Genomic DNA, 16,100 nt, shown 5'->3' with positions numbered 1-16,100 from the left:
AAAAAAAAAAAAAAAAAAAAAAAAAAAAAAAAAAATCCTGAGAAATGTAATTGTCTTCAGGGTCCTTATATGTGTGTATTTGTATTCACATGAAATATCTGTTAATTAAGCCTAAAATAGTGAACTCTTTATCATCTCTGCATAAAAGTTCAATTCACAAATTTAAATAGTTAATCGTGTAAACGTGAGTTTGTCAAGTTTTATTTAGGCACAAAGGAGTTTTGAACCAGGTTCTACCAGATGTAGCATGGCTGTTCTTTCCAAATGAAGTCACTTTTAAAATGTTAGCATAGAATGGAGGCCTTGAATTTTCATGTAGAATGTATTTTAACATTATCTGAGAAGGAATGGGCAAGAATGACAGTGCACTGCCAGTCTTTTAGAATGCTGTTTATTGACAATTACTGGACAAATGTAAGGCATGTTCACAAGGCTCTGAAGTTAAGGACAGAATACATTCTCTCACTCATTAGTTGCTTTTCTCCTTCATACCAGTTGCTACAAACTGTCCCTTGTGTATTTTAATATGCACAGCTCTCAACTGCCATGAAAATGCAGACAATGTTTTAGGGACCAAGATGGAGAATGCTTCAGAGTAAGGAGGGGGCTTCTATGGACTACGTCACCAAGACATCACAACTCACATGGAGCACAGGCAGAGGAAGGTGACCAAATCTGCCCATACACTCGTGACTGAGTTTGCAGTGGAACGAAGAACACACTGAAAATCACTTTTTGATCCTTCATGTTTGAGTGGTGGAATGTGTCCAGGATTCACTTTTCCATATTTACTGCTGTCCATAGGTCACTAAAAGAATCTAAATAGTTCCTAATGCAGTCACAGTTTTGTTCTTAGGCACAGTACAAGATTGCATGCATTATTTTACACAAATGTCAAACACAGAACAGTTGTAACACAGACACCGCAGAATTGTCTAATTACACAAGTTTTTCTTTTGGGGGGTGGGTAAGGAGGAGAATGATGGTTACTAGTCTATACAGTGCCTGTGCGGGATCAGCACTGAGCTAGATGTAGATATCCAAGCACTTGCTGACTGACTCACAAAGAGAGCCAAATACTGCTAATGAGAACAGCAGCGTATTCTAAGAACAAATTCAAATGTGGGGTTGGTATGTTGAATACACGGCCTTGATTTGGGGGGTAAGAAAGTCTTGGCTGATAACTAATAAAGTAATTTTGCAATTGATTTTCAAATATCAGATTACATCATAAAAAGATTAAAAAACAAAAATAAAATAAAAACCTATGGAGTGGATGGGGATGTAGCCCACTGGTGGAAAGCTTCCTTGACTAGCATTTGTGAGGCCCAGGATTCAATCTACTACCATATGAAGGGGAAAAAATATATGGAAAAACAAATAAAATGAAAATCAAAAGCACATGACATTTCATGAAGAGGAAATGTGAATCTTTTTGGTCCATATCAGCCAATATTTTAATATTAAGTACAAATTATTAAAATGTGACTTGTTTAAGCCCATTTTAAAAATGTAGGATCTCTGAGGGAAAATGTAAGCATATTTTCAGACTACCGAATCTTATAAAAAATTTTAAAGGTCAATATCATCTCTGTTATAGAGCCACTGGAACAGATTTTTCAAACACAAAAGGGAAACCTGGGCACTTCACCAGGTTAAGAATTCTTATAATTTAAACTGCTTTGGGGTGCTCACAATACTTCCCCAAAGAAGCTCCCATCTCACAGATCTCCTCCACAACAGCGCTAACAATGTAAGAATGCAATGACACATCATTTGATAAGCCATTATTTGACTATCACTGAAATATTGAATCAGAGTGGAGAAATTACCTAATAGCAACTGAATTAAAGATTTCCACTGATTGGCTTTGTGATACAGAATGCCAGAGATTCGTCAAATGTTTGTTTTTTATGCTGAAAGTAGGAATTATCATTATTTCAACTTGGTATGTGGGTGAGTGATGCTTAGTGAAGAGTGACTACCTAGAGCAGCAGGAAGGCAGTCCTGGCTGGCCAGTCCTGGAGGGTAGACACAGACTACTCTTCTGACAGATCACCATCACGACAGGCAGGGCAACTACTCTGCCCTTTTAGCCACTGCTTAAAGCACTGAAAAGAAGAAAACAAAATCAGTCAGTGCCTTCAGGACCATGTGGGGGCCTTAGTTCCCCTGCACTGCTGGACTCCTTGGCATACACGGCTAATGTCACCTGCAAGTCTGATGGGGCCTAATGCTGCCCAATACTCAGGGACAGTAATGCTGCTTAGGCCAGGAGTATGAATAAAACTACAGTGGAAATAAGTCCCCTTCAGATATGGCCCCCTGTGTGGCCTTGTCCTCCACTACACCTGGCTCCAGTCTCAATTCTTCAGCACCAGTCGCCATGTTTTGCAGGAGGTCAGCATTTTGATGACCCTTGGGACCCTATCACCCAAATCTTAGCCCATTCCTCTTCATGGTTTTGGCTTGGTTCTTAAACATCCCACCAGCCTGTGTGCCATGTTCCCTGTTGCTCTTAGCCAGCCTGCTGCTGCAACATGGCTGAGTATGCATGGAAACCTAGAAAGTCCAAGCCAGGATGCCCTATCTGGAGGAGAAAGCTTTCTCATTTCCTATTAGTGAGTATTCTGTATGCATCCCTTTCTCAAGGATGAATAAATCAGCACAACAGAGACCTGATCTGTCCTCACTCAGCAGGAAGAGTACAATACAAATGCTCAGAGTCAAGCACAAGGGACCCAACAAGGTTTAGTTTTTCTCTTTTAAAATGTTAAACCACCTTTATACAGTACACTAAATTAATAAAGTGCTACACTGTTTATTCATTTAGTCATGTAAGAAACCATCTTTAAAGGAATTCATATTGCTTTGGCTCTCAGCACCTATTATAGTTCCTGAAGTCAACTCTTTTCTACCCGTGACATTATTACAGAAAGTACAGTCTGCAGAGCTGCACACACCTCTGGCCCAGGACCACTCTCCCGCTTCTTCAGCACCAGTCTTTGCAAAGGGCAATGACCAGAGACATGTGTAGGCTTATAGAGTGGCTTGGAATTATAAGTATCGATACTTAAGAAAAAAATTCCTTTTTTATTTTCAAAACAGTTGGCAGTCACAATGCATGATATAGATGGTCAAAGAGAATTCTTACCCCTTTGTGAAACTTGTGTCCACATTTTAGCACACGCACATTTTTTGATTTGAACACCTCATGGCATATTTCACAGGAATCTGCATCTAGTACCTGTGGAAACAAACATATCTGAAAAATAAAGATTAAAGAAATCTCTCTTTATGACATGAGTTTTTCATGACTCATGACATGAGTGGCCTTCAAACATTTTTGCCACAAAGGGTGTAAATTATGGCTGGGCAGAATGAAGAAACAACTTGTTTTTAAATAGCATTTTAAAAGAGAAAACATAAAAATACAAAAATAAAAGTATATTTCTGAATTTCTAATGTTCTCAGAGGGAATACTGGTTTTTATAATTAACAGATTCCCTGGTGAGATATTACTACTTATATTATACTACTTATCCCTATAGCATACATGAAGTATGGTTATTAATTAGATATTACAAATTAATTATTCATCTAATTATCTAACAGGGACTTAAATTATGACAAATCTACACAATAGACTATCATGTAGCCAATTAACATCATGATGGAATACCATGATCCTTGACACAGAAAGCTGGTCACCACAAATCATTGAATAAATGCAAGTTATACAACAGTCTATCACGTAATTCAATTTTTTAAAAAGAGAGAATGTCTACAGAAGTGCCTAGAAAATAATCTGATATCAAAATATTAATAGGGTTACCCCTTGGCCAAGATTTTTTTTTTTAACAATTTTTTAAAGTTTCCATGAACATGGAATATTAATGCATTTCAAGACAGACAGCTAAACCAACTAACATCCACAGTCGGGGATTGTGTGAGACACTGGAAACAGATGAGTGTAAGTTTTCTGGCCTCCTCTGTGACATATACCCCAAGTGACACTTAGGCCACCAAGCACAGAGTTCTCCTTGCAGCTTACAGCACTTATCATGCATTGCATCAGCTCTATTCTAACTTGCCTCTTAACTCTGAGCACTCTAAAGGCAGGAAATGAGTCTTATTTATCTGGACTTTAAGCATCTGGTAGGAAACCTTGCCCCAACTGATGTTCCAAAAATATAAAAACATCCCAAGTGACTGACTGAAGCAGACATCAAGCTGTGTAGATCCTGAACTACTGTGTGGGGACCTGCTCCTTCCCTAGGTGCTGGCAGGGTGCAGACAGAGAATTACAAATTAGACAGGGGCAGACCAGAGAGAACAAAGGTGTTCATGTTGCTCTACTGCTGTCTGTGACTCAAGGATCAGGGAAGAAAGGGAGGTGTGAGCCCTGGGGAAGGGCAGGAGAAGACCTCTCCAACTCACTTTGCAAAATTCAAAGCCAGGTTAGCTGGGAAAATATATAGTTAACTTGACTGTTTTCTAGTATGGGAAGATGAACACAATATATTTCAAAGTAAAAAGCAAAACCACAGTAAAAAAATTGAAATATTCCCCAAAGAACATAAAAAATATGACCTGGTATTTGTTTTGATTAAATTAATACTATATATATATATGAGTTTAGAAAAATATATACTAATGTAATAATGCTAACTAGAGGGTAAGTTTTAAGAGTTCTTATTTTTTTCAAACAGGGAATTGTGGTAGAGAACTTGAACTTGTGATTTTCCTATCTTAGCTTCCCAAGTGACTGGGATTACAGGTGTGTCCCACCATGCTCAGCTTTAGGGTTTTTAATATGCCCCCTTTATTTCTATTTTCTATTTTGAGTGTGTATTACTTCTGTAATCTAAAAATATAAAACAAACTTTTTTTCATTTTTCAAACACTACCTACAATTATCTAGTTAAGTACCAGTTTGAATATAAATTTTTATTTCTCATGTAATTTGGCAAAGTTTAAATAAAGTGGATTTTACAACTTTATTATTATCAACATTGAATATGAACTAGGAGATCTCTTTCAGGTGATTACTTCAAGTCTATCTTGAGGTGGGGATGGTCATAACACACATGCACATGAATGGGAATGCCCTGGGAATCCTGCCTGGTTAAAGGGTCACAGAACATGTGACACATAAGAAACCCCTGGGAGAAGCGGGGACTGACTCGAAGTGGGTACTCCACGTGCCTATAAGCACTCTCTCTAGGATATGGTTGGGGATGAGACCTTCTGGGAGTTGAGTGTATGTGGTGTGGTAAGTCTTCAAAGGTGTAGTGTAAAGCACAAAATATATAAAAGGAATAAAAGTAAGTTCATGAAAAGACTCACTGCGAGCTCAAGTTAACATACTAGCCTTACTCTACATCTTGTATTGTGAACTCACTGCTGAGAACATTATGGGGCTGTGACCTTTCATTGTCTTCTACACTCTGCTACCACAGTTGGAGCAACAGGGAAATGTGCTTCACACCAGAATTCAATCTACAGCCCCCTACCTGAGCCATGAGTCGATGGCCCCTCTTTCAACCACATGCAGTCCCTACAGGGTCTCTGGCATCAGCTGGTCAGTGTGGAAAGAACTGGGAATGACATGCTGCTCACTTAAGTCAAAAGGCCCAGTCTGAGCTACAACTATGCCGTCAGACCAGTGAATGCTAGAAAGTCGCATCTGGGCCTTGATTTCCTTATTATAAAATATAGACAATTACAAGGCCTTATCAACTCAGACATAGTTATAACAGCATTTTATAAAATGTTCCATGTAAATGTAAATGATTCTTACTGTTTAAAAGGAGAAGAAACAACTTAAATCAGCATGTTAGATTTCAGGCACATTTAGCCCATTCCAGTGTGCCCTTCCCAGGTGTGTGAGGGAAGAGGTGAAGGGCAAAAACTAGATTTTCAGTACTGGGCTGACCTGGTCCTTTCATGGCAGCATTTCATCCAGAAATAGCCTGGTCAGGGCAGATATTACCCCGACAAACAGTGATGTGAAGTGATGCAACCCAGTCTGATTTCATAGTCCATGATTATGAAGAATAAAATTAGTTAAAGATTATTTTTTTCAACTAATCCAAATATTGCAATTAATACCAAAATACATAAATAAGTAAATATATCAACATATCTGCCCATCTGCAGCAACACAGCAAGAAGACAGAAAACTCAGTTCTCTCGATGCAGTCAGAGCTTGAGTGTAAGGCTTTTCCCTGTTCTAGGTCCTGGGCATTCCTCAGAACTATTCACTGCTGTTCAAATTGGACACCTTCAAATACAGCAAAATTTGGTTTCTAATTTTAGGATCCAATAAAGTAGGACTATAAATGAAAAGAATGGTGCTAAGTCATGGGTAAAAAAATGTTTTCTTCTTGTTCTTCATTAAAAAGTAAAACTAGGGTTGGGGCTGGGGCTGAGCGGTAGAGCACTTCCCTAGCACATGCGAGGCCCTGGGTTTGATCCTCAGCACCACATAAAAATAAATAAAATAAAGGTACTGTGTCCAACTACAACTAAAATTTTTTTTTTAAAAAAAGTAAAACTAGCTACGACATTATACGTACGACACTCATGGGGACATCTTCTGTTTTCTGTCCCTTAGTTTTGGGTGATGGTCCAGCAATTGAGGGTGGGCCCTGGGAAGACTGGTTCACAGAAGCAGCAGAGCTGGCCTCAGATGTTCTCTTGCCCTTTCCTGGATTTGGCTTAAGAGATAACAAGGGGATTGGGTGAGAGAGCACAAAGGAAGCAAAGTTCAACTTAGTAACCTAAAGTTTGATCATCTTTTTTGGTAAATTTTCTCTATATTTTGGCTTGAAGCTTTAAAAAAAAGAATTCTCAAATTTTATCAATAAATAAGGATTAAGGGGAACATTTTACTGCATCTGGATGAAATACCTTTTTCTTTTTCTCTTCATCTACAATGTGTTCTGTCACTCTTTGGACAATTTCATCAATACCCAATCCTGAGAGTAAGTTCTTGTTTTTGTTTCGAACCTTTTTAATAAAACCAGCAAGCTCGGTGCTGAAAGGGAAAGTAAACAATAAATGACAACAGAAAGTCAATGTGCCAATATCAACCCAGAAGTCCAACTCGAAAAAGTAAATATACAAAAATTAATCTGTAGAACATAGGACAATAATAACTACACATGAAAAGCATAATTATTTTAAGGCAGAATCAATCTTTCCAAGAAGTTGTGAAAATTTCCACAATATTATTTAAAAAAAATTTTTTTAGTTGTTAATGGACTGTTTGTTTTATTTATTTAAAAATAATTTAAAATCAATAAGATCTCTTTCTATCCAAGAAAAACTAGCTTTGTAGATTTCCTTCTTTGAAAAAATCCCTAACAAACCAGCTTTCAAAGTCTGAATGTTTCTCAAATGCCATCAAATGGGAAGAGTACACCATCAGTCAATGGGAACTTGATATTTGCACCACTAGTGCCCCGAATATTTTAGCTTTCAGAAAATCAGAACACATTTCTGTTTGATTTTTTTTAATTCTGCCAAATTTAATTAAGACTGTATGAAATTTTATTTGTAGGGTACTTCTGATAATTACAACTTGAATATTTTTACAACTGACATGAGAACTGCTATTGAGAGAACTTACAATGTTTGTCAAACTTAGGGAAAAATATGCCCAAATGCAGACAAAATATACTTATTTTCAAGTGGCAGGGTTCCACTGACACTGTAAAATATTATTTCTGACCAATCATTAATTATGACTTTGTTTCCAAATTTCAACTGCAAAGCCTGTAACTAACATTGTCAGAGAATGAGAATTAACAAGGCAGGTACAGAGGCCATTCTCTGTGTGGAGTCCTCTCTTCTGAGCTACTCATCAATCCTAACCTTGCTCTTTCTTGTCCCAACCTGGAGCCATGGGGAGGCAGAAACACTGCTGAAGTGCTAGCAACCATCCCCAGCCCCACTTACAGCTCTTCTTGACCCAGATATGAGGAGTTCTTCCCCAGTCTCCCAAGGATCCTCTGTGACATTTATACATTCCTCATGTACTGTCAAATTCAGTCTAGTCTTTTCAACCTTGCACCTCTAACAAATCAGAGGTATTATCTACAAGGTGTAAATTGCTGCTGTTTTCTTTTATATGTGATTTATCTTCTTTCAAAATACAGAAAACTATTATTTTACAATTAATTTACTAATTTCATAACAATTAGTGTTAAGAGAGTGCTATGGATCTCATAAAAATCTTAGCAAACTGACAGATTCTGTTCAATGTTGATTACCAGTGCTCAGTATTTTTAATCTAGATGTGCATATTTAAAAATTTATTTGAGGACTAGGGGTGTAGCTCAGTGGTAGAGCTCGGGTCTAGCATGTATGAGGTGTGTGTTTGTCCCCAGCACTACAAAAAAAAGAAAAGAAAATGCTCACCTCTATGTTTACAAAAAGAAAGAAAAGTAGCACCTGTCCTAATGAGCAAAACATCATGCAGTTTTTTCCATGTTAGCCCCTAGCCAGCCTTGATTTTATTTGATCAGGAAACATCAGTTCAATGAAGTATTTAACAGTCATAAATGTTTTATATTCATACCTGTTGTACCATGGGAACACCACTGACAGGTGCTCAATAATACTGTTGAACGGCTTTTTTGGAGACTGGCTTGAAGCACGTTCTGGAGGAACAGGTACTTTCTGATGTGCCTCAGGGCTTTGTTCAGATGGTGTTGTCTGGCTGGCCCCTGTATGCTCTGATGGCTGAGTAACTTCAGTTTGACCAGAGGGCAACCGAGGTGACAGTGCAGTAGACTCCTCTGGGCAATCACCGGTGGAGAACAGATCTAAATCCTTAACTGCTCCAGTTGCACTGTTTACAAATGTCCCAGGCCCTTGATCATCATGGCCTGAAGACTCAGGGGGAAACTCAGGATGAATCTGTGAGGGACACACCACAGGAATTGGGTCACTTAGGAATTGTCTTAAGAGGAGAAACAGGCAAGGACAGAGACTGCATGACTATAATATAGGAAACCTGAATACAATAATGTTTTTGTCTTAAAAGAATTGCTGATCATAACTTGGTAGTTCTTAAAGCAAGGGTAGACTTCTGACTTCTAAATAATTTTCTACAGTATACTTTTTTCCTGTAAAATTAGAAAAGCTGCTTAAATGAGAACATTTCACCTGCCTAATGCCCCTCCTTCAGTCTGCACTCTAATGCTTCTCTCCTTCCTAGCTGAACTTGGTTGATCAAAGCTAGCTGTCCCAGCACTCTCCAAAGGTGTCTACCCCACTAAGTCACAGGGACATCTAGGAATGCCAGCTGCCTCTTCTTTCTCAAAATGTGCCCTCTGGCTCTGTTCTGCTGGCTCCTTCAACAAGGAGAGCTCAGCTATTATCCTCTTTCCATGCCTAAGTATGGATGTTCCTTCTAATGTCATCTGAGGCTTGAACCTCTATCACATGCTATCTTCTCCGAGGCCATTTCATGTCCTCTCAGACCTCAGTGACTATGCTCACTGCTAATTAATACCCACTTTTTAAAGTTTCTAGTCTAGAATATTATCCTGAGATCCATATCTACAGATCCACTTGGATGACTCTGGGACCCAAAGGTGTTCAAAACCAGCCCCAGTGCAGTCTCATCGGGCTGCTCTTCCCCTCAAGTCCACCCTAGACTTCCCATGTCCACACGCTCTGTCCCAGTCTTGAGCATGGCACAGCTCTTTCATCTGCTCCTCCTAGATCCCTCTCCCATTTGGTTCTCTTCCATCCACTCCCTCTCCACTCCTTCATCCAGACATGGCTAATGGCAGTAAGTGAATAACCAGTCAGTGGAAATCACCTCCAGCCCCTCCTTCCTACTTCTCCACACTGCCATTCAGTTCATCTTCATAAAGTATAGAGCTGATAGTACTCCCTGCATGAACCATAGATCAGTTTCCTAGTGACATAACATGGCTTAGAGCACAAGGATCTCCTGACCCTGGCCCCGGGCTACTTCCACACTCACTCTATAGATATATACCTTTGTTAAAGTAAACTTATTTTATAGCTATGAAAGGAGTATGTCACCCTGCCCCACTCTTTTATTCTAGCAACCAAATACTTTCCTTCTTCTACCTGAAACACTCTGACCCCAAGCATTACAATATCCTCCCTTCCCCCAAAGTTAATCCCCTCAACTCCTTCACCTGGTCTGTTCTTTCTTCTGATCTCTGTGTCATGGAGGTCTCCATCTCTAGACCAGGATAGTGACCCTGATTTCTGCTGCTATAGTACTCTGCTATGCAAAACCTCAGCGTCATCTGCTTGTAACTGAATTTAAGCCCATAAGCACTTTGAGGGCCTACCTCATATCTAATCTCAATAACCATTAAACATCCACCAAATGACTGAGGAAGATACGAGATGAAAAGTAAATAGGTTTTAAGGACATTTATTAAGTAAGTTCCTAGCAAACTAAATTTCCAGGATTTTGGACATGAAAATTCTTTTGAGTATTTATAAAATTACATGAGCTAAAATTACAAATTAATAATAAAATAGTATATTGGAATCCACAGATTTTTCTCTCCACATCTGCTGTAAAAACCAAGAGAACTATAAATAAGAAGTGATTTTTCAGTCTGAAATAAAACAATTTCTTATTCAGTTCAATGGAGACAGAAAAATTTGGATCAATAAAATATTTTAAAAACTAAAGTTCAAGGCAGATGTACCTTTTTACTCCTCAGACATTTAAGACCAGACTGATTAAAGGAACCAGCCATCTAGATATAGGAGATACAACGTATATGCAGAAGGGCCACAGGGGAAGGCCAAGAGGGAAGCCACTGTCTAAGCATTCAGTTGAAGGCAGATGAAAGGAACACCACCCATAGCCTGGAACAGCATCCCTGGCAAAGGTCAGGTACCAGCAGGAAGACACTTTTTGTGCTGTAGAAAATGTTCCCCATCTTTAGGATTTCAATCTGAAATCCATCTTTAATCAACTCTTCTACAGAGTCTTAAATTCCTATCGTCTGACCATCTTTGAACCTAATTCATTTCAATTAGTATTAACAAAGAATCTCTGTGTGCAAACTTCAGATAACAAGTATCCCAGAATACAGTAAAGTGACATTAGGTTTAGCTATATTGTATATTGGGGTATTTTATAAGAGCAATCACCAGTATTCAAAAGATTCAGAACAACCTCACATTAGCAGTAAAATATGGTATGCTAGATCAATAAAGTCTTGCACGTCTCAGATACACTAGTTTTTATTCTATATTTGATGAGGAAACAGATCTTAATTTTAAGATTTTGATTTTATGCCTCCAAGTATCTAGAAATTATAATAATCCCAGGTGGTACAGAAGAGAGGGCCTGCTTCAATCAAAGGAAACTGCTACTCTGTATTATTTGTTCAAATGCTAGAACGTACATACACATCATACATACTACGTCTAGAAAAGAATGGCGATAGGCTATAGTATATCAAAGTGTAGAAAAAACATGGACCAATAGTATTTGCCTTAGTCCTGCACCAATGCACAGAGGCAGAAGACTGATCTATTTATATAAGAATGTTTATAAAGATTAAAAGGTTAATCAATGGTACCAATAATGAAAACATTAAGGCAACTGTTAATTCATCCCATTCCCAGAAAACAATAAACAAACAACTTTGGCGCATTAAAAAAAGAAACTGTGGTTCATTATGTTTTGTTTCAGGGAAAGAAAAAGATGCAACTGACTTACATTGTTACAGGCAGGAAATGGAAGCTCAGAAATCTGCACTTTAGAAAGCTCACTGAGTCGAGAACCATTTTTAATGGCCTTAATTTGATCTTCAAATTCAGACTGTAGGTGGAAGGGAAAATGTGAAGTTTTTCTCTAACAAATTCCAAGAAAACTATAATTTCCAATTAACACTATAAAACAGTCAACAGCTTCCCAAGAAACAAATAAGATGCAAAGTATTAAGACAATCTTTTTAAAGAAAATTTGTTCAAAATAAGAACATTAACATTAATTTTCCTTAATCAGAATGCTCCAAAGTCTTATATATATTTAATCTCATCAATCAGGGGCAAAATTTAAGATAATTTCCATATTTTTCTTATTTCTTTTGTTTTGTATTGCTGAGAATTGAACCCAGGACCCTTGGCATGCTAGGCACATGTTCTACTATCCTATATTCTTAGCCCCAAAATATTAAGAAAATACTATTAATTTCATAAGTGATAACAAAAATGCAGTATTATTATTAACATGTCAAAAAAGAAATGGTTTAAATAAGACACCAGCCTCACAAGAACTGTAACCACCATAAATATTTTGACAGAATTATAAAACGTTTCATAACTTACTTTTGCTCTCTCAATTTCTTTTGTAACATTAGAAAGAAATGATTCCCATGAACAGATATCAGACTCCATGTTGGGATATTCTGTGGAATCACTGAAAAAGTTTAAAAATATATTTAATATCCACTTGGGAAATTTAAAAAATGAAAGCATTTAAATGCAAATGAAAATAAATACTTAAACATTAGCAAAAGATACATTCAACCATCCCATTCACATATTAACTTTTTTTTGTAATAAGGATTGAACTCGGGGCACTTTACCACTGAGCCATATCCTCAGAATTTTTTATTTCTTATTTTGAGACAGAGTCTCGTTAAAATGCTTGGGGTCTTGTTAAGTTGTTCAGGCTGGCCTCAAACTTGCAATCCTCTTGCCTCAGCCTCCCGAGTTGCTGGGGATTACAGGTATCCACCATTATGCCTGGGTACATAATTACTTCTAAAGAATTATGAATCATGTAAACCTGCCCCTAGACATTTAAGGATATCTTAACTATGGATAAAACCAAACAAAAACACAACAAACAAAACCCTTAAACTAGGGGCAGAGAGAAGATATTCTCTCGAATTTTTTTCCCCCACAAGTTTGAAAATTTGACTGTTCTTCATTTGACTTCTTCATATTTAATATTAAACACTACCTTTGCATTTAAAAAATTTTAGTCAGCCTGGAATATTCCAAAAATGGCAATAAAACCTAAATCCCCGTCTAACTGTAAAACTAAAGAATGCAGCCTTAGAGATTAAGATAAATTTACAACCTCAGAACTTTATAAATCTGGTCTATCTAAAGTGACAAACAAGGGGCTGGGGCTGTAGCCCTGAAGCAGAGTGCTCGCCTGGCATGGGTGAGGTACTGGGTTCAATCCTTAGCACCACATAAAAATAATATAAAATAAAGGCATACTGTCCATCTACAACTACACACACACACACACACACACACACACAAAGTGACAAACATCCTACTCCTAATTTAAAGCCTCAACACTCCTTTCAATCTGTAATTGTGTCAGTTCTCCTTACATATTACAAAGAAGACTCAGAATGGTCTCCTCCCCCACTTTTCTCCTTTGCTATCCTTTGGTGGGATCAGTATTCAGCAGAGCATACCCAAGAATCTACATATACCTAAGGCTTAATGGAAGAAAGTCAATACTACTGGATAAAATAAGGTCTGAGTGTCTTTGTCTTTCAGATAAGACACAATCCATAGCCTATGGGAATTACTTAAGAGGTTTCTGAACACTAGCTGATCTCAACCTCAGCTGTACTAGTTCTGTAATCTGAATCTGCATGTCAGTTCACCTTTGATTAGAAAAGTCTTTTGATTAAAAAAAAAAAAAAATCTTGAAAATAAAGGATAAAAATAAAGGATACTATATACTACAGTGTACTATACTATATGTACTACTCCATAACTCTTCCAGTCAATCTCTGGTTCAACTATGAGGGTTTGAAATTCAAATAAAAAAGCAAGCACTAGGAAGAATTAAAAATCTGGGATTAAATATGAAAACCTGAACATGATACAAAAAACAGATGAAAAGTAATCCCCCATGTGCAAACACAGAGGCCTAGAGGTGCAGCTCAGTGGTGGAGCACTTGCCTAGAATGGAGGCGGCCCTGGGTTCCATCCCCAGCACCAAAAAACAACAAACAAAACCAAAACCAAGGTGGGAAAACACTACATAGAAAGCAGCTAAATGCCAGACTAAAGACAACCCTCTAGGATTCTAAAAACAAGGGAAAACAAACAAAAACAGATAAAGATTATGAAGAATTTCAAAAATTTACATGTGTGAATCTTTTTTTTTTTTTTTTAAAGAGAGAGAAAGAGAGAGAATTTTTTAATATTTACTTTTTAGTTTGTTTTCGGCGGACACAACATCTTTGTATGTGGTGCTGAGGATTGAACCCGGGCTGCACGCATGCCAGGCGAGCGAGAGCGCGCTACCACTTGAGCCACATCCCCAGACCATGTGTGAATCTTAAAGTCCTTCATAATAACTTTCCTACACTCAGTCATGCAGACTAACAGTTATTATGAAAAGCCACTGAGCAAAAAGTTTAAAAAGCTCTGAAAATACTATTTTTGTTCAGAAAGTTTTTGCGTGGAAATGACTAATAATGTTCAAAAACACTTAGATGTAGGGATGCTCACTGGAGTGCAGCTTATATTTTAAAAAATTTGCAAACAAATATCCCACTTGATAATCCTGATATGCTACATGCTGGAACACCATTCAACCTTTTAAAATCAGGCTGGAGAACTGATTTTCAAGAAACTGACTTCATTTCAGAATGAAAAGAAGTTTCCTATACACTACCTAGTGGGAAAAAAAAAAGAGTAAACATTCACTTTTCCCTAAATATGTAAATGAATTTATTCTAAAATATTAATTAGTTTTATCTCCATTTGGAATTATGAATAATTTATAAAAATCATTTTTGTTTGTATGTTTTGATTTTTTTGAACATGTACCAATTGGGTAACTACTAAAAATAAAATGATACTAATATTTTTTAAAAGTTTTTCCAAGTACGTTTAACTTGTTTTTTCTAAATGACATGCTGGGAAGAACACCTGGGAAGCCACACTACCTGCTTGTCAGCTTGAGGTTCTTAAGATAGGCTTCTGCTTGTGATGCCATGACCTGTAACTTAAACATTTCACTCTCCTTCCAGTTCTCCAGCACAGATACCTGCCAGTAGATTAGAGGATATCTAAGTATTTTACAAATGAAGTCCTGAAACTATTTTAAGAGTTAAAACTTAAACATTCCAAACCATTTTTTCCTTAAGTAAGATCTGATGACAGGAACACCAGAACTTGATTATGTCATTTTCCCAGGCAAACACAAATTAAAACTTTGGGATTTGAAAACAGAATAACAAAATGACACTAAAATTCTGTGCTTCAGGATCATTCTTGCGGATATGAAACTGTATATGGCTTTCTGCTTAAACCATAGACAAAACAGAGCCAGGTTAATTGCATGCAACTATGGAATGGGGTTATCTACAGTCCTGGCCCATGGTGAGGAAGGGCCCAGGGACCCACAGAATAAAACCTGAGGCTGTACATTCCCAACCAAAAAGCCTCTAAGAAGTTGTTTCAGCATTAACACAATCAGCCTTTGGGGAATGCTTTCAAACTTTTGGACTTCCCCATAGTCAACTTGCCATTTTTGCTTAAATCACTGCAGGAGATGTAAAATAGTCTCATTTTAATTCAGTTCTCAGTAACCTTGACAGGATCCTCCAGGCAAATTGGTTTGCCAAGCAGTGATAAATGTGAATCAAACAAATTTAGGAATATAGACACTGGGGTAGGGCCCACAAAGTATTTGTACTTTCACTCTTTCCCCAGAAGCAGTAACAAGGGTCCATATTTAATTGAAAGGTCTAATATTTGCAGACTACATAAGTTAATTGTTTTTTTTATTTTCCCAGAATAATCATAGATACATATACCAATACATATCATTTGTTTCTCAGATAGCTTGATGTTCTTAAGACAGGCTAGAAAAACATACATAAAATAAAAATAAAGCCAGACGTTGTCTTTTAATTTTTGTCTCAGTAGTTTCTCAAATAGTACAATAACATTGGTATATATTCTTTTAGGGGGAGGGAGGAATATGTTCTTAATAAGGAGGTTATTTTCATTTACTTTTTAAGAACTGGCAAATGTTTTATGGTTGCCTACATTTTTATATCACTTGATTAAATATGAAGCTATGCAAA

The 16,100-nt window shown here is 37.3% G+C and overlaps 1 protein-coding gene across 9 annotated transcripts in view; it reads right to left on the bottom strand.

The window, feature by feature from the left end:
• Positions 1–375: 375 nt before the first annotated feature.
• Ttc3 (tetratricopeptide repeat domain 3) overlaps positions 376–16,100 on the bottom strand; it is a 117,939-nt gene continuing 102,214 nt past the window's right edge. For all 9 annotated transcript variants that reach the window (XM_048803668.1, XM_048803665.1, XM_048803664.1 and 6 more), the window contains 8 exons: positions 14,955–15,055; positions 12,352–12,442; positions 11,741–11,842; positions 8,588–8,928; positions 6,916–7,042; positions 6,582–6,722; positions 3,155–3,247; positions 376–2,111 (listed from right to left, as the gene is read on the bottom strand). In XM_048803668.1, coding sequence (XP_048659625.1) covers positions 2,040–2,111; positions 3,155–3,247; positions 6,582–6,722; positions 6,916–7,042; positions 8,588–8,928; positions 11,741–11,842; positions 12,352–12,442; positions 14,955–15,055 — 1,068 coding nt within the window. In that variant the 3' untranslated portion in view covers positions 376–2,039. The remainder of the gene's footprint in view (positions 2,112–3,154; positions 3,248–6,581; positions 6,723–6,915; positions 7,043–8,587; positions 8,929–11,740; positions 11,843–12,351; positions 12,443–14,954; positions 15,056–16,100) is intronic.

This window comes from Marmota marmota, unplaced genomic scaffold (genome assembly GCF_001458135.2).
Source record: "Marmota marmota marmota unplaced genomic scaffold, marMar, whole genome shotgun sequence".
Taxonomy (NCBI): Eukaryota; Metazoa; Chordata; class Mammalia; order Rodentia; family Sciuridae; genus Marmota; species Marmota marmota.
Note: the sequence above shows the minus strand (reverse complement) of the source record. Positions and strands in the feature narration are given on the sequence as shown.